Consider the following 24,035-nt stretch of genomic DNA (forward strand, 5'->3'; position numbering starts at 1 on the left):
CTTCTGCTGTTTGGAGGCTTCAATTCTTTATTTAAAAATGGATGAAGTTGCTCCTCTTTGGGTAAACAAAAGATGATGTATTGATTGTTTGATGGCATGCTTGCGTTTGGTGTGCCTGATGGTGCTTGGACGCATTTGATCCAGTTTTAATCAAAGAGTTCACAGAGCAATGAAGCCCTTAGAAAACCCTTAATAAAGCTGAGGTTTGATGTGGAGAACAGCTCACTTTCTCCAGGAGAGCAATGCAACTTCATGTGGTCTACTTTTTTTTTTTTCCCACCACTTCATAAGAACAATTTCAATGTGCCGTGTTTCACGTCGCAAAATATGAAGAAAATCTGGGTTTGTGTGTCTCTAAAAAAAGCACAAGACGTAGCCACTGTTTTCCCGCAAGTATTTAGAGCATTTAAAAATCTTTCCAAAGATACTGGCGGTGAGATGGATGGAACTTCTTGGGTATTTAGTTACAAGCAAGCTGACCCAAAAAACTCCCAAAGATTTCATTCTTTAAACATAAAGGTAAAGCCCCTTAATGCAAAGAGACAAGGGTTGCTCTTATAAAAACAATTCAATCTAGTCAACAAGTGTTCGAAAGCTGCGTTACCAAATGCAATTTTGTAAAACTGTGGCAGCCAGTTTCAATATTTGGGCAATGCAGATGCAATCACAGGACATGCAGCCCTTTTTAAGTGTTTACAGCAGGATTCTTCACCCTGGGTCTTTTACCCTGCATTGTGGCTTTCTGGTTTAAAGAAAACTAAAAAGTAATGTATCATTAGACTACTGGGAGCATTAAATGAAACAAACTACTTTATTCAGTTCATTGACAAACAGTTGAAGCTCAGGACGAATTACCCCATCAAGTGATCTTTAACAAAGTAAAGATTAATTGATCTTTACTTTGTTGTTGAACTAAACATTTTGACATATTTTTGATAGGGTGCGCTGGATATAAGGGGTATTTTCTTCTTTTGAAAAATATTTAGGATTTTTAGGTGCACCTTATCCTTCTAAAAACAGTAAGGGTCACTTAATTAACCCCACATAACCCCCATAATTCCTCCTCCACCAAATTTAAAACTCTGCAAATTGCAGTCTGAAATGTACCGTTCTCCTGGCAACCTCCAATCCCAGACTCGTCCATCAGATTGGCAGATAAGAAAACATGATTCTTCACTCTAGAGAACGCGTCTCCTCTGCTCTAAAGTCCAGACCAGTTACACCACTGCATCCGACGCTTTGCATTGCACTTGGTGATGTGTGGTTTGGATGCGACCTCTTGCAAGCTCTTTCATTTTGTTATGATAGAACTGACAGTTGACTGTGGAATGTTTAGGAGCAATCCAATGACAAAGTTTGTAAAAAATACAGTTTGCCTGCAAGAGTGCTTGATTTTCTTTTACACCTGAGGCCAGGCCACCTGATCCTGATCATTTGGATGAATGAACAAATATTTTTGGTAATATAGTGTATACAAAGGGCAAACTCCTCCAGACATTAAATGTTTCCTTTTAAAATAAGTTCTCCGGAAAAAAAAAAATCACAGAGGACATTTTGAACTCTTTTGATCATTTTAACCACATGAACAAATGTTAAATGTAAAGTACATTTGAGTCACTTACCATGTTGTCCAGGTCTAGAGTGGCCTGCTTCAGCAGCTTCTCAGAAGCTTTGATCATGAGCAGAGCGACCGTAAAGGTGCGACACACTCCTCCGTGCCTTTCATCCTTCCTCCCATCACTTCCCTCAGCCTGTGTCACGCTGATGCTGCAGTTCAAAGTGAATGTAAGGCCATGCAGCTGTGCTGAAAGTGTGCCTGTAGCTGCTTCCAGCGAGGAAAATTGTTTTATGAAGGCCTCCCGTGCCTCTGAAAGAACAAAGCAAATAAAACCACATTAAGTCGTTTATGGAATACCCCCCCCCCCCCCCCCCAAAAAAAAAAAGCTCTTCTCCCTACTCCTTTCAGCCTGCTTTCAGGTTTCTCTCCTCATTTCCCATTCACTCTATTTGTTTTTTTTTTGAGAATGCTTTTCCTTGTTCTCCTCACGCTTTATTTTCTGGCATCTGTTTTATTTTAAGCTGAGCGTTAAGAGGACCATATGTCGAGGCCGTTGCGTCATTTAGTGGTGCACCTTGTCTTATGAAACAGAAGTTAATAAGTGTGCCTGCTCCCCTTTGGTGCCTTTTTTGCCTTTGCATTCCCACACGTTGAGCCTGGCACACGGTCATTAAGTCTCCACTAAGCCACCTACCGTCTTAAAAAAGTGGTCTGGAATGTGATGTGGGTGTTAGTGAGAGACTGTGGGACAATTGTGATCATGATTGCAACCATGATCATAATAAAACCCAGGATTACAGATGGACTATCTGTCATATAAATAGGGATTCAGTTGGTTGCATGGCACTTTGTTCTATATTGTTATGATTTGTCTCCATTTGGCCCGTGCAGCTGAGCCTGTAAGCCTGTTCCCCTCCAAGGATAATGAGGATATATCAGCATTGTGTTACGGTAATTGGGAGAAGTTGCTATTGATGCCTGTTTCTTGATTTAATCGCTTTTGTTGCCCATGAAGCAATATCCCAGGGAGGGGGACGCAGACAGAGAAACGGGTCGTCTGCAGACAGTCGAGGGATGTTTCATGTCACTTTCCTGCCTGCTGGTCCCGCATGCACTGATATGGCGTGTTATCGTCTCGCAGCCGAAACGCGACACAACGGTTGCGACGGCAAATGGGCGAGCCTCATGTTCCACAAAGCAAATGCTCTTAAGATGTCATGACTACATGGGAAATATTAAAGATAGTGACAAGCTGAGGTGATTTATCTTCGGGGTGTTGTACCTTGGAAGGCCAGAAAATCCTCCAGAGCGTTAGGAAGAGAATCCTCCCCCCGGAGCTGGTCATGCTGGTAAAACCCAGCCATGTGATACTGCTGCAGGTTTGGCTGCCTTCCGAGTCTACCTCGACAATCAAAGTGAGAAAGGAGCTTCTCCAAATCCTGCAGGCGAGTCTGAAGTTTCTCAGCCTGTAATAGCGCCACAATTTAAAGACAATAAAATGAAAAAGGAGAGAGACATGAAAGACTACAACAAAATATTTATTTAGATGCAGGGATTGGGGTGGAACTGTGAGTCTTGGTGCAACGAAACATCAAAATTTCAACAAAAGCAATGAATAAATGAATATCAACAATGTGATAAGGACAGAATGCGGTTTTCATATCCAGAACCACTTGTTATTCTCTGTGTAGAAGGCAGTGCAGGAAAACGGTGAAGAAAGATAACGAGGCTAGACTCTAAAAAGAATGAAAGTCAGGTCTGAAAATGGGAACAGGAAAGCACAGTGATTGGCACCAATTTGTGATCCCTTGTAGCTAAATGGTCCAAAATGTGGTTACAGAGCTTGTAATTTGGTTCCGCTTCTTTCAACCAGAACAAATTTTGAGCCGGTTGCAAAACGTTTAGCAAATGTTCCCCATCTTACATCATCTGACCACTAATGCCTTAGTCACACGCAGAGCTGTGAGTTTCTGGGTTGTCTAGGCCCATGAAGGATGGTGGACAGGTGCAGCTGCAGCTTAAGAAATGTGCAGGTGTGTCTTGAAAATTGTACAGCCACCTTGAGAGACGTCATGAAAATGGAACATATGATTGTCATGCATGTGGTCATTGTTCCTTGAAGTATTTGTCTTGTAGTTTCCTTGAGGCTCGTACTGCCATCTTAAGGGACACCACGAAAATGGAACATACCATTGTTGTGCGTCTGGTAAGTGTATTGTGTAGTATTAAGATAATATAAGTTACAGTCACTTATGGACTTTGCTCTGGTTGTCTAATTTCCTAGTTTCCAACAGTCAGACTGCAAGCAAGGAGTGCGTACTTGTCACTGGAACAGCACTCACAGACTCCTTGCACTGTGTGCAGGGGTTAGGGTAGTTAAAAGAAAGAAAAATCGCCTGCGTCCCACCTACTTCACCCTTAGCTTAGGCCACTTGCCCTTAGGTGTTGTATAAGTGGTCACTACAACCTGTTGCACGTAGCCTGCCATGACAAAAAACATTTACATGATCATTTTTTTGTCTACAGGTTTACAGAGCAGGCTACCAGCGGACAGGTTTGCATCTTTTTTTATGCACAGACAACCCATGTCCATTTGTAATGGCAGTTGAAATTCAGCAACTATTAAAATAGCTATCAATGCTAACCCATATCTTTTTTTTCCTCAGCCTTATTCCTTTCTATCTTTAAGCTTCAATGAAAACGGGAGCTGTTAGATGGGCAGCATGAGGAAGACTGTGGACAGGAAGAGTAATTGCAGGCGTTCAGAGCAGACATGGGTTGGGATGTTCACTGAATTGCTAACACAAAGGGAATCACAGCAAGCCTTCACACAGGTACAAGCTGGCCCGGGGAGAACATAAAGCCACTTTAACTGGAACAAGAATACGTTTAGAAGAAAAAAAAATGTTATAAGTATTGGATTGTCCTCGGAAAACAGGAACACAGCACCTGGATTAGCACAAACGTGGGTTGCAACAAATCTGAAGGGACAGGAAAGCGCAGCTCAGGAGATCATTAGGGCAAATGTCTCTTTCTGTTTCACTGCACATCCACTGTTTGCTTGCAATCTCCAAATACAAAGGAGCCATATGGTTGTGGTGAGGGTCCACAAAGCAATGACGCTCCAGGGAAACTGGGCTTTTTCCACAACTAACTATTTCCTCTCAGTGTGGGTGTGGAACACATTTATATAAATTAGTCAAAAATAAAAACCCATTTGAACCTAGATCCAGATTTTAGGAAAAATTGTCAGATATTGAGTGAAATCCAGTGCAAATGTGAAGCTAAATCTTTTTCCTAATATTGAGGTTTGGAAACCTTTTCGTTTAATGTCTACAGTTGTCCTCAAGGTACAGTCATTTTTTTGGAAAATCCTGTCAGTTCTGCCCCCTTTTAACTTTTCCTAAAGGATTCTCCGTAAAGGCAGTCCTGAACCAAAGTGAAAGAACATGACTCAAAAAAGCTGCTCTTCTCTCGTCTCTGAAATATTATTCAAATCCCAGAAACGACCCGAGAAGCTGCATATTACATATTTAATTACTTTACTGAATAGATCCATAGAGCTACATTATGATTTGAGATGAAAATTGAGACAAAAAGGGAGAAAATACAGATAGTTGGCTACAGGAGTGGAACGTTACATTTGAGACCCACTCCGATCATTTTTTCAGCTATTTTCAAAATGTTCCCAGTGGTCTTTTAATGATGATTATGGAGTTTGTGGCCAAAATATAAAATAACTTGTGTCGTTTTCTTAGGGATAGTTTCTGCAAAGGTGCAGTAGTTTATTAGAAATTTGCCTATGATTTGTGGGCGGGATCATTGGCACAAAGCAACGTTTTCCCCCTTTCCCGTCACCAATAACTGCGTTCTCTCTTTGCACACTCTCCTGCTAGCCTAAATCCCCTCACAGCATGTTAAAGACGCGATTCTTATTGGAGTAGGTCTTTCAGAGGAAACAAAAATTTGGACATAAAAATTAAATGAGGTTAAGTTTTATTCATTTTTTAGTTAATTTGTTGAATCATTTTCAAGAGGCTGAACCTTTTTAAATAAAGGTTTACACTATTGAAGTCACAGGTGTTTCAGGGTTGTCAGTGTACTTTCTTTTTTTAATCACACATTTAATGTAAAACAAAGATGATATAACCCTGGCTTTCAAGCAGTTTAGAAACAGAAATTGAACTGTCAAAAAATAAAAAATTAAAAAAAAGATGCTAATAATTCTATAATGAGAACAATATAACGTTTCCCTTTGCCATGTAAGTTGATTACAGCTCCAGAAAAAATACGAACTGTTGCATAAGTTTGTTTCATTGAGCAGATTTGATCAAATTGCCGGGAGCTTTTAAAATTATATAGAGAATATTAAATCTGATGTTTTCCTTTAATTTGCCAACTGTTTAAGACTTCAAATATCTTTTAATTTCAGAATTTAAATAGTGACATAAAAAAACATAATAAAATAATTTTTTGGTCTTTAAATTTATTTTATGCTCTGTTTGAATACATAAATATTTAAATGGGATATTATAAATGTTCATACCAACTCATAACAATATTGCTCCACTCCAACCCACCTGTTTCTTGACGAGGCTGTAGCACACTGGACATTCTTCGCATTGGTGATTGGCCCTATTGTGGAAATAATTCACCTCGCATTTGTCACACTTGTAACCCACAAAGCCTTGCCGACACTGGCAGGTACCGTTACCGTGGCACTGCATGGAAACGGAGCCCATTGGGTCACAGTTGCAAGCTTGATGAAACCAGAACCAAGGCGAGAGAAGCAGAGATAAATATTATGAGAACCGGAGAGCCTTCAATGTAGGATCTGCATTAGGGGATTAGATGACAGCACATTGCGAGGATTAAATTACCTCTACAACCTCGTGATGAGAATCCAAAGAATCCCAGACGACAAGAATCGCACAGCGTCCCCTCCACTCCTGGGCGGCACACACACTCACCTGTGAATGGATGGCAAGCCTGTGAAGTGGAGCCAATTGGACTGCATTTGCACCTAAAGATGATAAGAAAACAATACATTCCACATTAAATCAAGCTTCCAAACCCTGTTATGTGACATATTTTTAACTAGGATTTTTTTCTGTTAAAGTGATATCTGTTTACCTCTCACATCCATAGCCCGGCTGAAGGTTGAAGAAGCCAACTTCACAATAACTGCAGTCCCGGCCGGTCACGTGACTGAGGCAATGACAGCTTCCTGTCTGAGGATGGCATTCATTTACATGCCCAGAGGTTCCAGCAGAGCTGCAGCTGCATGCTAAAAAGAGAAAAATACATAAATACATCCACAATTGGAAATATTGCACCATGATTTAATTTGCTTTATCTCATTTGAATACTGGAAGGAAAATAACAAAAAAATATCAAGGATCCCCATGCTACTTAACGGGGCACAAAAACACATAACTGTGAATTAAAAGAAGGACCAACAGATAAACATCGCAGCAAGCTTTATTTCTATATGTTTAAGATTTTTTTTTTTAAGTCAGTTCAGGGACTTGGATTTCTCTGCTTTCTTTCTGACCCAGGACAGTTTTTTCACCTCAGTTCCACCTTTTAGCTGAACTGAATATTTTTACAGGTCATTTCTTCAAAGATGCTGTCCAAGCCCTGAATCATTTTTAATGAGCATTCTGTTATGTTCAAAGTTATTCAAAAGAAATTCTGATCGTAGAAAGATTTGAAGAAATCTTGTAGACCCATCACAGTACAATTTATTACCGTATTAACATCTTAAAATACGACAACAAAATGTTCATTTGGATTTAGTAATAACCACATTTTTGACTGTTTGCCAAAAGTATATCTCGATAAATTTTAAGAAAATGACTGGAATAATACATTATTTTGTCCCCACAACTGTTACTCACGCTTGCACTTCTGGCCAGATGTTTGCTCCAGGGCGTTGCCATAGAAACCCCGCTGGCAGCGCTGGCAGTGGTCGCCCTCTGTGTGCCCCATGCACTTAAGACACTGCCCAGTGAAGTGGTCGCATATTCCCACTGCATTGAAGTCCACATTGCCGTTGCAGTTGCACCTCACACATGGTCGAACCGTCCCAGATTGTCCCATGGGGTCACCATAGTAACCGTCTTCGCACATCTGACAGCGCATCCCTGCACGAGGGGGAGATGGAGGTGGGCAGGAGTTTGATGACTGACTGAGCAAGAACACCATCAGAGGTCAGAGTCTCATCAAGTCAGACTCTGTTGTAATTAAATTAAAAATTCATATTGGATGTGTTGGGAGTCACAGGTGGCGTTCTGCTGCAGAATGACGGGGACTGCAAATGAGCTGCTTTCAGCATCGACCTGTCATGTGGAAAAATTGTTCTGATCTTGATGTATGCCCGGTATTTATTGGGTTTATGGATTTCTTTGAAATTGACTGGAAGCTCATGTCACCTGTCTGTCCTGCAGGGCAGTTGGTGCACACCACCTGTCCCGTCTCCGCAATTTGGACACAGCTGCTGCGGTCCGGACAAGGGCAAGGCTGACAATCACCAGGTGTGCCAATCAGGGCGTTGCCATAGTAGCCTGGCAGGCAGTGCTCACAGGTCATCCCCGTAGTGAAGTGGGAGCACTCGCACACACCTGAAACCACAAGAAGGAATTCAGAAAAGGCGCATTTGTGAGGTGACCCACCTGCTATACAAACAAATGAGAGGAGGAGTCTCTCCTCACCAGCAGAGGGCGCTCTACCTCTGAGCAAACAAACATCACAGTCTGAAAAAAAATAATACCACAAAAAATACCAAAAGCTCACAAAGGAGAGCAGAAGACAACTGCATTCACCCCGGCTGTAATTGCTTTGGGAAATATGTGAACCAAATTAAGTCAGAGAGACTTTTCAAAAGTAACTCCCCTGTTAAATGGCTGAATTAACATTTCTAAGTTGCACTAAAAACAAACTCTTATTGGGAAAAACTGCAGAATAAATATCAAACACCTGTTTGATAAACCCCAATCTTTTTATTGACTTTATTTTCAATCTACTTTTTAGTAATATAAACATGTGAAGCTACCAGCATGGCTAAATGATGACTAAGTGATGTGACACAATCGTGGGATAAAGTACCTCCAGCAGTGTTGCGGATGACTGTGAGATAGTAGAGCTGGGGAGTCTCGGATCTCTGGAGTTCAGTGACCCACAGTGACCCCAACTGCACAGCCTGAGACAATTAGATCCGCAAACAACCCTCGAACCAACTGTGCGTGACAACCTCTGAGATGAAGCCGTGAAAAAAACATGACAAGAAATGAAGAGGATGTCCAATTTTTTTTTTTTTTTTTTTTTTTTTTTTTTTTTTTGGATGTCCAATTTTTCAACTAAGACTTGCAACGCAACAGTAAAAAAAACTTTATGTTTTAACTTTATTTAGAAATAATCACAAAGCTGTTTTCCCTTTTATTTGATGGTTACTGCAGCATTTGCATGGTTAAAATAAGGTATTTTGAGTGTCCTGTTGATAAAATAAAAACATTTATTCCACACAGATTACATGACAGCATGTGATTGATGTCTATTATTCTAATTTTATAAGGTTTCTAAGCTCAGACAACAAAAATGAAACTTTCTGCATTGTAAGGATCCAGCTTTGGGGTGAATTGAGTCCACCTTACACAGCTAAACTGAATAGGAAACAAGCCATATCCCACCTTTTTTGTTCTGGTTTTGTTTTACACCATGACTGCTCACAGGTTCCAAGAAGCCAAAATCCTATAGACTTCTCTAAAGAAATAAACAGCTGATACTCAGTCATTATATTTGTCAGAATAATTACTCTTGCTCTGCTACCTTTTTCAACATGTTCATGCTAATAGTAATTGTTTTATAACATTTCTTCCGTGCAACTTGTTCAAGTTACAAACTGGCCAATCAGATGCTTCAATATAAAGTATGAGGTTGCACATTGAAAGTTTGAAGCGTTTGACGGATTCTCCTGAGGCTGCTTTGAAGTACTAGGGGTGTGGCCTTCCAACAATCTCACTCTTGGTTGGTTGGAGTCGTTGCCATTGAAATGATGACTCAGACTAACTCAGACGAATCACTGCTTACTGTCAATTTCTGGCTCCAACATGTTTGCATCGCAAAAAAATGGCGACTGAGTTGACTTCCTTTCATTGGAGCAGAAGTAAGCCATTTTTTACTGTTGATGTCACACTCACTCGGTCTAGGTTTTAATGGATTTATACAACACTGAAAAAGAATAGACTAAATAAAGTTGATCAGAAGAATCATGCGGTTACAACTATTCATTATTGCTCTAAGTAAAGAATGATCAGAAGAACAAAAAGTCACATGGAAGAAAAGTAGCTAATTCTTCTAGTGTTCTATTATGCTCCATTATGAATTGATAAGTGTCTCAACACTATGCAATATTTACCAATGATAAAATTTCCAATCACTTGCTGTTAGTGCTCCTTCAGATTCACAACTTTCATTTTTTTAATGAAAAATGCCAACATCAATTTTTGTCTAAAACTGATGTGCAGTGTGAAAGCTTTCTTTGGTTAAACCACAATCCATCTGCAGTAACATGTGGCAATCCATATGGACAAGCCTTGATCAAAATGGGATTAAATTGACTCTTCAATAGCATAAATTCAGACATGTAATTTAGATTTTTGATTCAGGAATTCTTCCAAGTTAGGCAGCTTTAACTGTGCTATCTTACATCTGTTTTTTATTTACATTTATTGAAATTTGTCTTTATTCTAAAAATTATTTTGAAAAAAGTTGCTTTGCTATAAACTATTTATGAAAAATGGTGAATTCAATCCTCATATTGTAACTTTAATACTTTTTTTTCAATGACTGGAATTAAGTCTGGATTTTTCAGCAAGCATATCTATAAGAGTTTTGAAAGTTAAAGAAAAATGGCCAAAAAACCCTCACAAATGCTTCATCAAATTTCCCATTATTCCTTTCCCCGGCCTGCTGCGTGATTCAGCGAGAATCTCTTTGTGCATTTTCCAGTCGACTCACAACCCGTGAAGTTCTTGTTTCGAGGTCACTGCTAGCAGCACCTCCCACTGCCAAACAAAACCCCGTTAAGTGCAAACCAGTGAGATAGAATAATGGTTTTAAAGCTAAATTGATTACAGATTCATCATGTGGAGCAGTTATCTCCTTGCCTGATGAAGTGTGGACCTTTGAAAAGAAATGATCAGTTCCACTGCAAGGTGAGATGAATAATGCTCAACTTTCATGCATGAAATTCCAGTCATTTAGGAGCAGTATTTAGCAATAATGATTGTTCCTGGAGGAAAGAAGTGAATCTTTCTTTGATTCCGCCGTGCAATCAGAGACTCTGACGCTGTCGATCCCCAATGAGCCGTAGTAAATTTAATGGCAGTCGAAATGTGCTGACTTTACTGAGTGTGAAGATGACTGAGCGTGATATGAGGCAGCAGAGGTCCTCCTATTATCATTCCATCCGCTCTCCGAAAGGCTAACGCCATTCATCACAAAATGCCAGTGGATGGCCGGATCCCTCCTCAAACCATCTCCCTTATCGCCATGCTAATCGCCCTTCCCTCTTAACATATGTAAGGAATAATTTCATTATTGAATCAATGAGCTTTTATTCAGCTTTAATGAATTGGGATTTCTGTGAATCTCCCCTCAGAGCGCCACGATATGACTCCTTTGAAATATCTGTATGATGCTCCTCTCATCCTACCTCGTCCTTTTTTTTTTTTTGCCAGGCATGCAGCTCTGCACTTCAGTGCTCTGCTCTTTGCCTGAACTCCTGCTCGTCTGTTCTGTGATAGAAAAGCAATATTTCTGTATGGGGAACAAGCAGGCAGGAGCTGCTCAAGAGCCCTTCACACACAAACACACAAAGGGCTCCTCTCCAGCACTGTTCATTCTCCCAGCACTTTATTCTTCTCTTTTGCCCCGCCTAGCTTTTTGTCTGCAAGAATACACGCCGGCCGGAGTGGCGTGCCTCATTTATGAAGCAACAACAATGACGCAACACCGTGGGACAGCTGACGGGCTGCAACAGGTACAGCAAAGACAGGCAGACAGGCTCAGCAGCTACTTCTTTTCACATGAATCAGTCAGCTGAGTTTATACTTGAACATCATTCAGTGCTCCTTTTTTTACACAAAGTGCACAGCTCTACAAAAGATAGTGGTTATCGCTGTCTGCAGTGGCTTGTAACCGCTTTAACAACAGATGGAGACAGCGGCAAGAAAAAGGCAAAAAAAATCCTGGGAGAAATGTGTTTTTGTTTAGGAGATGGGGGCTTACTTTTCTCTTTGTAATTGAATTCTTGTCTCTGGATTTATTTTTTGAACAAATGATTGTGCGTCATGTTGCACCATCTTGGGAGGTCTCTCTGGGAAAAGAGGGCAGGATGTGGGGCCCTTGGTAAACAAGCCACACGGCTTCAAAGAAACACGTGAGTTATGCGAGTGTTACTTTTCACTTTGCCTCAACGGCGAGATTTCACGGACAAAAAAGCCAAAATACATTACAAATAATACAAATAATTCTTTTTTTTCCCTGATATTCAACCAAAGCAATATGGGCAAAAAGTCTAAACACGAGCTCTTTAAGACCTTCACATTTTCCAGGATCTCTGCATCCCACTGCAACAGTGAAAAGCTGCAGGGCAAAAGAATCTGTTTACTAATGCATGGGAACACCCTGTTTTAATGAAGAAGAAGAGGGAAAACGCAGAGAGAAGAGACACACAGAAAGAAAAGTTTGCATGTGGTCCCTAAGGCCATGAGATAGGAGCCTGGGTTAAATGTGCTGCAGGACTGCTTCTCAGGGACGTTGTTGTCTAAATGGATACAAACACGCTGCCAGTGCTTGCTGCTGCAGATGTGGCCTGTCGCTGCAGTCTAAGTGGGCTGCAGCAGAGAAGAGAGGGAATAATGCTGAGGGAAAAGGGCAGCACGTTCTGTCCAAACCCATACATAATGTGTGCAGCACGCATGGCAGGGGAAATATGTTTTGTCACGATGTGATGGTTGGAAAATAAATGCATCAATTCGTGTTTTGTGCATGGAGGCTCAGGCCTAATTGTCACAGCCAAGCCCTGTGGGCTACAGAGGGGGCCAGCTCGTGCAACTGTGGTTGTAGCTCATGTTTTGTGACAAAGCTTTGGGTCGCAGAGCTGTTATAAAGGGACAGCAGGACAGCGCTAGATCCATCCCCAACGTCCTGCTATTTGTTGCTGTGGCTACTCTTCCTCCTTGTGCGCCTTGCTTTGGCTCAGATTAAAGCTAAATAAAGAAGAAATGATTATCTTTATAGCTAATATGAAAGAAAAGGCTCCTAATTTACCAGTTTACTAATATCAGTTTACGTTTCCACTCCCACATGTAGCCAAGATTATAAACCATCGGACAAGGTCACAAATATAAAGAGCGGTAAATTTGGAGTGGCTGAGGTCTTACTTATAGGGTGTGAAGATGAGCTCTCCAGGAGGACCTCAGGGTAGAACAACCCCATCAAGAGGAGCCAGTTGTGGGCATTACAACACATAGCGAGAATGCTCCCTGAACAGCTTTCTGATGAGTCAGACATGTCCACTGCAACACTCTTGAAGCAAACTCTAATAAGCAGTGAACAATGGATGGATTAATGGGTTTATGTGTTATTTAGTCTGGTGGCAATGAAGAAGAACTTTAGGAGATGCAACTTATTGATACTAAATACACAACAAACTCTAAGTAAAAGTCTATTTAAGATTTGGTTCTGAACCTGATTAGGCATTTCCTTAGTGAAAATGTGGGTGAGTTATGAAAGCATGCTACTTTTTTTTCCAAAAATGTAAACATTTTCTCAATATTAGTCAGAATATAGGCAGTGATGTATAAAAACATGGTAGTTATATATTTTAATTAGGCACACTTTGATGTGATCAAATTGTGCAAAACTGAACAGGGTTGCTTAAAAAATTATGGGGATCATCTGTACCAATTTGGGTGAGTTTAAACAGTGCCTTTAACGAGACAATTTTTAACACAGTAAAAAAAAATGCAATCAAACTCCTTTTTATTGCATGTTTTAGAACAATTAATTGGTAGTGTTTGAAATACCTTGATGGTTTGATGGAAGCATTTGTTTGGGACCATTTAGGAAAAGTATAGAACAAATTCAAGAAATTTGGAAAAATTAACATTTCTCTGACTAATCCTTTAAGCAAATAAACACATTTTTTCTATGTTGAAAAGCATTATTTTTTTTAGAAATTCTGTGTTCCAATTTACTACAAAACTTACTCTTAAAGTCAATTATAATAGAGTTATTTCTTAACACAAGCACACTAACACAAGTACAGTGTACCATTTGTGTGACTATTTTATTGTAAAGTTTGGAAAAAGAAAGAAAGAAAAAGGACAAAAAAAGAAGTTCTCACAAGCTCTTGGCAGATTGTAACCTAGAATAATTAAGATTATAGTGGGATATACTAATATTTGTATGAACATGATATGTTATATTTGTAAAACGACTAAAATACCTGATGTTAATGGCCACTGAAAGTATGTTAGTCTGACGATCGATGGTTTGATCAATCATTCTTTTGATTCCAAATGCCTCGAAAACCAAGTGACAGGTTGGGAATTTTTAAAAAAAATATCTTTTTGCATTTTTTTCATTAAATATTGATTTATTTTCTATTACTTTCCCACAGATTCCCACAGATCCCCTCTTTTTGAAGCGCGCATCTGGCATTTAAAAGGTCATGACTTATTCACATTTATGCATTCAAAGGCTGTTAAAAGAATGAGGCGGAAGCCATCAACGATGTCATGAATAAAATATTCAATGGTAAAATATGTACAGTAAACAGGTAGGGAAGTAAAACATCCAATATTTGTGAGTAATTTTGGAAAAAACCTAGACTTAGGTTAGTAATACATTAGAAATTAGAAGATCAAAGTCAGATTTCAGAAAATATGAAAGAAATTCCAGATGTTCAATGTTTTTATCAAATATTCTTCAATTTAAAAAAAAACAAGACGTTTTATTCAAAAGAGCCATACATATTCTTCTTGAGCAGCTACAGCCTGTTTACTCGGCTGAATAAATAATCCCGCATAAATTCAAAATTAACTGCAAAGATCAAGATTTGAGTACTCATTTTTTATACTTTTTTATTTTCAAGTTGTGGGATGGGATTGATTTTTATTTCACAGATTTGACATGTTTATGAATCAATGTTGTATTTTTGCAGAGTGCCTTTGAGCTGTTTCATTTTTTTATTTTACTTTTTTCCCCTAGACAAACACAACCTGGGGAGTGCATGAACTAGCATTAGATGTGGTTCAAATCTTGTTGCTTTGAAGAAATGCAGCTACAGTTACTGGTTTTCAGTTAAACTCAAGCTTATAATGAGAGATGCATGTTGGCTTAAAAGCCTGTATGTTTGCTGTTCTGTTGTAAAGCAGCACACATCTCATTTCCCTCTTTAACATTTGCGCGGGGCCAAATTTTTTGAATAATGCAGAGTGCATTCCCAGAACCAAATGTCACGCCCACTGCGGTGTGTTGGAGGAGTTTGGGAGAGTGAAGGTTATTTTGCAGGAGTCAACCACTGCTGCAGCAAAATACACATTCGAAGGACCCGTCTGGCATAAATAAGGTTATAAACCAAAGAAAAAAAATAACAAACAATGGGTCAAAACATCTGAACAGAGGAAGTTAAGGGTGTGATTTTCCAAGGCGTGTGTTTAAACGCTATCGCTTTGGTTCTCGAAGGCCATTAGTTAGAAAAAAGTTGAGGCTGAAAAACTGATGTGGGAGGGAGTTTGGCTCTGGTGTCACTTTATCCAGCCTTTAATCTCTTTGGTGGGCCGTGTTTGTTGCAGGCTAAGATCCTAAGATCCACTGCCTGCATCAGAGCGATGGGATATGAAGAGGGCACAATGAGGGGAAGATAGATGGAGTCAGTCTGCAATGGATCTTTCAATGTATTTTTTTTATTGCTAATCCCGTTTGCCCCGCTTTACTTATCTCCTCCCGAGCACAAATACAAATAAAACAGAGATAAACAAAGCCAGTGCTTCATTTGCCTGTCTTGGCTCAAAGCCCTGCTGCCAAAGATGGCTGATGTGAAAAGGTTTTGACCTTTCTTTGATGAAATTTGTCTAGACAAGGAAATCATTGTGGACACACTGTCAAAACGGATGCAAATCCAGACGTTTCTCATCAAGGATCTATTGAATAATGTCAGCAACTGGAAACAATTTTTGCTACTTTAAGCAGATTTTAAGAATTTTGTGAAGATTAACACTTTTATCTTATTAACTCTGTTAACATTTGAAGCATAGGTATCAATGACAAAGTACTGAAGACCTCGGTTGAAATGAGCATTGATTTATTTTCCATTCTCAAATAATTTTGCTAAAGTATGCAGAACATTCTCATAAAACAAATATTTTAAATTGAACTAAGTAGTGTCTGTCACAAATAGAATAACAACATTTTCATGATAGCAAACAAAAAGGTTGCTTTTTGCCCAATTTATTTATTATTCCTTTAAAGAAAAATTACTTCATTGATAAAATCAACTGCAATGAAAATTTGTTGGTAAAGCTCCATAACAATTTGATTATTACATTTTGTTTCGCATGTTAGAGTTTAGTACTTTTTTAAGTAACCCTTTAATATTGGAGACGTCATTATTAATATTATTTAATATTGGCAACATCTAAATAAAATATGCTCTTAGATGTACTGTAGACGTTCGACCGTTTACATGCATTTCAGCTGATTCTGATGCTTTATTTACTTTGCTGTCACGGTGCGGGGGTGGCTAGAAAGCCGGTAGGACCCAGAATGCAGAGGCGGAGGCACACAGTTCCAGGGCAAGGGGTTTAATTATAAACAAAAGGCGCTGCCGAGCAGGATGACAAAACCAAAAAACAAAAACTCACTGTGACGTGGCATGAGACAAGGAACAAGGAACGAGGAACATGGCATGACACCATAACAGGGGTAATGGACCAACACAGGAGGAGGGCAGACAAGACACAGGTGGACACGATCAGGGCTGATGGGGACCAAAGGAAGTAAAACTCAAGAAAACAGACAAGACAGGAGACTTTCAAAATAAAACAGGAAACAGAAACAAGACAGAACAAGGACCAAAAACAAGACAACAAATTCAAATCATGACATTTGCATCAATATTACTAACAAAAAGGGTTAAAACACCAAAAAAAAAACACTTTCTCTGCAACAGAATCAGCTGAATTATGTGAATATGAATAAAAATTTGAAGAGTTACGGTAGTCAAAAGAATCTAAAGACTGAAGCTAAAGTTTTGATGCTAAATTGTTCCGTGAAAATGAATTTTTCCAGTTTTTCCTCAAGCGTGACAGCCTCTTCTTAAAGGGTTTACACCATGACGTAGATAGGGGAGAACTGCCCCTCCCAGGTAGATTCTGCACCTGGGAGGGGTGCAGAATCCCAGGTCATTTTCCCACCAAGTAAAAGAACTGGGAAAATAACTCAATGGCCGAAAAAGTGTGCATTATCACTTCTTAACGCACGTCGTGGAAGCGTCGGATGGCTGCTTCCGCGAAGTGCGTTAAAAAGCGATCATGCACACTTCGAAGGCCATTAACCCGCTTATACCATGGTCACTTACAAAATAAATAAATATTAACCAGTTTTTAGTCCTTAATTCTTGTTTTTTTTCTGATTTGAATCGCTTTTTTCACGAAAAGTGGACTATTTGTTACGTGGTGCGGCACATTGTCACAGTAATGTAACAAGATGCCGCACCACCGCTGCAGTCAAGATTCGGCGATTTAAAGCGATTATATATATGCTGATCGTCCTGACGGGTTAAATAAAGCATCAGTTGAGAGAGAAAGTTCACCTCTTAGCAGTTGTTTTTGTCCAGATGTCCAGCCAAAGTTTGTTTTATGCCAGCGCAGTGAAATAGAACATTTATGCTATGTGACCAGAACTACTTTTTTAAGGCGTGGTATATATATTTTAATCCACACCCAGCAGCCAATCAGAATAGAGTATTCACCCGGACCATGGTATAAATGGATAAAGTTTACTCTGAATGGCTCAAGACTAGCATGATATAGGCCCTTTTAAAAAATCCTTATTTTTGTTTAATCTTAAAATGTTTTTGATTGTTAATTTTCTCTATAGTTGTATTTTTGTACGCTTTCAGTTAAGCTCTAGTTTTTTAGGATTCAAACCGTGGCAAAAATCACATTGGATTTCTGATTTATTCTAAAATGCTTACAGTAGTTTTGACACATCTGTTTCTTTATTCATTCCTGGACAAGTTTTAGATTAAAGGTTTAGTAGAACATTTTACAACCAGGTAAGTTCTAACACTGTAGTCTGATGTGGAGTATTCAGCCTAATGTCGAGAGCATCATGTGTTTCATTTGTTTAGGTGATTGATGAGCACTGCTCTGCAGGACGGGCCAAAGAGAAAATTGTGTCTCCGTTCCATCTATACATTACAATGATCTCTCCTCCTCTTCAGACCCCATCCCTCCCATCTTTAAGATGCATGTATTATGGTTTCTTCCCAATTTACTGGCTGGACTATTTGCAATTACTTGGATGTACGTTCTGCACGGCAGCATGTCCGGTTGCACAATGAAGCCAAAACGCTGACAACTGCGAGTCCAACTTTTCTTTGAATCCGACGTACATATGTTTGCTTTCATGGTGCAGCGGCATGGCGCGGCACGGATCTCTGTGTGCTCGTTCCACCACAAATATTAACATTCCCAATCTGTTGTGTTGCGCTACAGTAAATAAACCGACACGACTGAGAGAGTGTTAATAAATCATGATTATGAAGCACCATTGGCTGCAGCTTCCCTCGCCAGGCGTTGAATAAACTCCATTCCTGTTTAGTCTGTGGGCACACCCTGCATGATGATACAAGTCGTTAGGTAATTACACAGCAATTAAGATTCTGATAGAAGAAACAGCAGGCCAGTCCGCCCACCAGGTGACAAATGATGAACAGGATGTTTAATCAACTTTTCCTGATAGTTTTCCTTGACCTGAACTTCTAAATCAGAGCAGAGCTTCTATGTTTGCTTGGCTTCCTTTCATTTGGTAAAGCCAACAGGCCGTCAGAACATGACATCCCATCCTAATCATCGGCTCGTAAAAGAGGGGCTAATTTTAGTTGGCTTCCTTTGCTGATAGGCGGCTTATGCTATTCAACACCAGACTCCAAAGGACACAGCACACAAGGCTCGTTTGATCCATGACTCAGAGGACACCATGTTCCATATTCAACGCTCATTCATCATTTGCATTGCGCTTGGGGCATGTAAATATTTTAAAAACATCCTGAAAAGCTTATGCGCTTGAAAAAAAAAAAAATTCTCAAGAACCTGTCAGCTCCGAAGAGTGACAATTTTCCTTCCAAGGCAGAGCTGTTATGACCGCCCCGATAAGTCTTTCAAACGAAAATACTTCAAAACAAAAGCTTCTCAGCGAGTCACTAAGCTGTCGTCAAGCTCCAAGCTACACCAAAGGAACTCGCATTCGGACTTTTCTTTTTGAGTATCAGCACCACCTTGGAGAAATTCTTCAACATCTGTTGAACACAGACTGTTGTTTTCACGATTCCCATTCATTCAGAAAAAAACGTTTTGGCTTGTGTGTGTGCAAAAGAAGAATTGCTGTGAACTCACCATCCACATTCCAAATGACCATTTGTATATTCAGGGTTGATCAAAATGAGTTTGCCAACATTTCGTCACGCTCATCACAGTTTCCAAACAGTCTTTCATCATCAACGCCATCATGAACTTCAGTTGTGCAAAAGTCCACAAAGCTGTTATTACCTCTCACAAGGCACATTTAGATGATTCAATCTCCCTCTTTAAAAGCAAGAGACTTTGTGAAAAGCATTTAAAAAAGTGCTTGTTCTTTCTGTCAGGACAGAAGGTGATGGAGGACGGAAGTGCAGGAAAAAGAAAATTTACCCCTTTATGCCTGACTTTATTTGTAATTATTTAAAAAATATTCCTCATTGTTGTCCGGGATTACATGATGCGAATTAGCAATGAACGGCATTAAGGGATTAAAGACTTTACGTAACGTAAACTCTAAAGTGACAAACCAACTGAGCTGAAATGTGAATTAAACAGAATCAATGTTGAACTTGAAAATAGCTGAAATTTTACTAAAACAGAAACATATGTGGATAAATGAAATTATTGTGTGACATGAGCAGGTGTCGCAGGGTGGGGTGAACAAAACTTGAACACAAAACATTACTTTAAAATAAATAATAAATTATAAAAGAAAAAAAAATAAAAGCTTTACTGAGAACAAAAAATAATTGGGTGTTGAAAATGTGCAAATTAATGTCGAATTTTATCCTAATATTACCACTTTTCCCTCAGGCTGTAATACTTTTTTGAAGACCCACTCCAATCATCTCTTGATCTGTTATAAAAACGTTGTCAGTGTTTTATTTTTTCATTATGATGATGCAATTTTTAGCCAAAATCGTGTTACAAACTGTTGTTTTCTAGCACAGTCTCTGCAGAGCAGCAGGAGTTCATTAGAAATTCGAATCTGAGTTGTGAGTGGAACTGTTGGTGCATAGTAAGCGAGCCTCCATCCTCTCTCTGGCTTACAGACCTACACGCCCCTAACCTAACTTTACCGCTGCAACAAAAATGGCGAGCAATATTGGAGCTATCCAGCCGTACAGTTTTGAGGCAGATGCCAACTTGGACGAAGAAAACAAAGACGTACCTGGTGCTTCTGATTCACAACAATCTGAACAAAGAAATACTCATAAAAACTTTTTTGACTGTTTTTTTTAAAAATGTCCCCTGCCACAAGAAAATACTAGAAGTAAAAGATTTAAAAAATGGAAAAAAAACACACCAAAAACATGATTTTCATTAAAGCGGACCTCTGAATTATAATTTCTTTCTTTTTGTGGTTTGGTGGCTTTATACAGTAGTATGATTGCTACATATTTTAAATAGTATTTTATTTGTCATTGTCACTGGTACGATAACATTTAAAGAGGGCTCTTTGGTAACTGCATCAGTTGTTAATTTAAATAAAATCAAAAATTACAAATAAAAAAAATAAAAGTGAATTATTCAGTCATTGGAAACAAAAAATAATAACTAATTGATCTTCAGCTAATAAGCATTAGTCATTAAAAACTAGGATACAGAATATAAATATTTATAATAAATTAATTAAGAATTCATATTAATAATAGATCCACCTAAAAAACAAAATATGATCACAAAACAGTGGTAGTTTAAAGAAAAGCATTCAAAATTGCACCATTTTTTCTTACAAAATAAGAAAGAAAATTTTACTTTAAAGTTAATACTCATAGGCAATTCAATTACTGAAATTTCTTTTTAGAAAAATGAAAAGAGCTGTCTATAAAAAATCTTTTTTTTTTTCCTTCGACACACTGTTTTATAACTGTCCTGAACTTGCAATGTCTTTGTAGGACAGTGGTTAAAAGAATGACAGGCAGATTCTATGCCAAAAAGAAAAAGGATCTCATGGTATTTTAAGAAAATCCCCCGAACGACAAACAAAACCTGACAGTTTGTCCACCAGGTGATGAAAACTCATTCTGTCATATACAGTAATGAGGCCCAGTGAGTGTATGTGTTTTTCTGCTGAACCGCAGGATGTTTGTTTTTTATTCTTTGGCACAGATGTCATTTTCCGTTAAATCTGCATGTAACACGTTGCTATACAAACACGTCTGAGCATCTTTTCAGTTCTGATCTTAGAGAAATCCATCAAATAAACACAAGCTGTTTTCTACGCGTGACATCGCAGCGGCACGTACTGTGCCCAAACAACACAGACTCTATGGAAACAAAGCCACACAAAATCCATGAGAGGCTTTGTCATGCAACTCACATCTGATTATTATGCCTAAACCACTGTTTAATGGCAGTTTATGCAATGATTGAAGAACATCATTGTATTTCTTTATAAATTAGCAGTTTTTAGCTGCAATGTCGACATTTTTTTAAGCAAAAAGTTTTTTGAAGACCAAATGCAATGAAAACACTGTTTTGGGTGTTTTTAACGTGTTCTTGCAGCAGCATTTTTCTCATGTTGGAGGACACATGTAAAAGAATTTAAGCTTAAAACTGCATTTCCAAGTATTTCTTTATTCAAATTGTGGTAAATCAGGAGCAAATCAAAACATGCCTTTTGAAAAGCTGTCAGTTGTGACCCAGCAACTGAATTGGGCATGCCAAAGTCTCCCTGCTCCGTTCCATGCTGATGTATCTGAGCCACCACCAGTGTGTGAATGTGTGTGCGAATGTGTGTGTGAATGGGTTTGTGACTGTAAAGCGCTTTGGACCTTCAAGGAAGGTAGAAAGCGCTATGGCAAGTATTCGCCATTTACCATTATCCACTATTCAAGTACGTCTTTGTTTTTTTATCTTCCTCCAAGCTGGCATGTGACTCAAAACTGTACGGCTGGATTGCTCTAATATTGGTCGCCATTTATCTTGCACCTGTTATGTTACCGTGGGGTGGTGAGGTGCTGTAAGCTAGTGGGAGAGAGTGTAAAGAGAGGGATGAAGGGATATCAACTGAAATGCATTTCTGCACAAATGGTTACGCCCACAACTTAGAGGTGAGTATCTGCTTCTAGAGAACCACACAGGTTTTTTCTTTTTCAATTTTGACATAATCATAATTAAAAGACCACTGGGGCCGCTTAACAATAGATCAAAAGATGATTGTGATGGGACTTTTAAGGCTTATCAAAGTGATTGAAAAAAGCTGGACAGATGTGAGTTTTCTCATCGCAGAGAAAAAAACAATATTGACAAGAAACACACCCTGTCAAAAAAAAAAGGAGATATATGCACGGTAGAGATGCAAAAGTCTGCACAGACGGGAGTCAAGGACGGCAAAAACAAACTCAAGATGACTGAGGAAGGCAGGTGCATTGGAGAGGTAGCATTGAGATGGCGACTTGAGGGAGTCTGGCGAGCAGGCAGAGCGAAGGAATGTGTGTTTGACAAAGAAAGACAGCCAACTAGGTTAAGAAGAGACATATGGAACTGCTGAAATCTAAAGGCAAATGAGAAAGAAGCAAAGAGGCGGCTTACAAGTCTAACTGTTGACGTGGCAGGCAAGGAGCAATACCAGCCTCACCCTCCGACCTCAGGCACAAACAGAAAGACCCAAAGATGACTGACATGCTCGTTCAGAAGCTGAAGACAACTTTTAACTGGGTCAGATCTCCCACCGTTAAAGTCAGAGGGTAAAATGGAGAAAGAGCCATGAGAGTAAGTGACAGATTGAAGAAAGATAAAAGATAGAAGAGTGGGTCTTCGAATGGGCTAGTCGACCATTCAAGTGGGATTGATTGTTTAAAGCTGTGAGAATGTGAGCGTTTAGAAGAGTCTGAGGGTGAGACGAAAAGTACGACAGTCAAGCAGGCAAATACATATAAATAACTGCAGCCAGATTGTTTACACAGCCAGGAGCTGTTGTTTAACTTCTGTCATTTACCTGAAGTTGCGTCTAAGGTGGAAATCTAAACGATAAAGCTGCAAACGCTGTTGCTGCTGCTGGCTCCCATATTTGTGTCAGGTGTATTAAATACAGGCTGTAGTGTTCCTGCTGTTATTGTAGAGATGAGTTGTGCGAAATGAGGTTGTTGCTGTATTAGCACAGCCTTCCTGTTCTCAGTTTGAGTGATGGCATGCCAATGCCCCTGGGGGATGAAGAGTTATGTTCCCTTGAAGCAACGATGACTGACTGTCACTGTTAAACAGACACTCTAGTCCAAAAGCGGGATCTTGCTCTGCTCCCCGCACTCTAACAGAGGCACTGTGACAGAAAGTATTGTGTGAGCCCTTCCTGATGATGCCACATGAAGCTGGATTTCAATGTGGGGCATTCTCATAACTGGCATTAGGGAAAGAATTATGTAAGAACTTTTTTTAGAAAGGCCTATACTAGCTTTTTTGGAGCTTTTACGTGTATTATAATGTTTATTCCTAATGGAAAAACAACTCCATTCTCACATCTCTGAGCACCAGCCCCTCCCAATCCACGAAAAAAAGTGGGTTCTCATACTATTATCAACTATTAAACAAAGTGAGAAACAGCCCCTTCTAGGAAGAGTCTGGGCTTCCAACACCACCCCTAGGCCAACACACACGCCAACTTTCTCAGCTGAGCTAGCGGTGATTGGCTAAACGCTTTCCTTTCGTATGCACAATATGCAAATCCGTCTTTGCAAAAGTTTGAATGTTGCTTGATTTTGCGGGCAAGGCCGGCTCTAGGTCGATGTCATGAAATGGGGAGCACCCACTTGAAGCGAAAGCTGGTGCCTCCGAGATCAAGTCGTCCTACTTCCGAACCACAACATTAAAAAAATGTTCTTTAATATGTTATCATGTATATGTATATAGTTTACTCTGAATGGCTGAAGAAAAGCATGATA

The 24,035-nt window shown here is 39.4% G+C and overlaps 1 protein-coding gene across 2 annotated transcripts in view; it reads right to left on the reverse strand.

Annotated features, from left to right (window-relative positions):
- The window catches only part of lamc3 (laminin, gamma 3), a 151,814-nt gene that overhangs the window by 16,259 nt on the left and 111,520 nt on the right, over positions 1 to 24,035 (reverse strand). For both annotated transcript variants that reach the window (XM_011481527.4, XM_011481525.4), the window contains exons 13-19: positions 7,993 to 8,181; positions 7,459 to 7,704; positions 6,692 to 6,845; positions 6,439 to 6,581; positions 6,139 to 6,317; positions 2,841 to 3,024; positions 1,623 to 1,867 (exon numbers count right to left, since the gene is read on the reverse strand). In XM_011481527.4, the coding sequence (XP_011479829.2) occupies positions 1,623 to 1,867; positions 2,841 to 3,024; positions 6,139 to 6,317; positions 6,439 to 6,581; positions 6,692 to 6,845; positions 7,459 to 7,704; positions 7,993 to 8,181 (1,340 nt within the window). The remainder of the gene's footprint in view (positions 1 to 1,622; positions 1,868 to 2,840; positions 3,025 to 6,138; positions 6,318 to 6,438; positions 6,582 to 6,691; positions 6,846 to 7,458; positions 7,705 to 7,992; positions 8,182 to 24,035) is intronic.

The sequence above is a fragment of the Oryzias latipes genome, chromosome 12 (assembly GCF_053564925.1).
Source record: "Oryzias latipes strain Hd-rR chromosome 12, Olatipes_Hd-rR_3.1".
NCBI classification, from domain to species: domain Eukaryota; kingdom Metazoa; phylum Chordata; class Actinopteri; order Beloniformes; family Adrianichthyidae; genus Oryzias; species Oryzias latipes.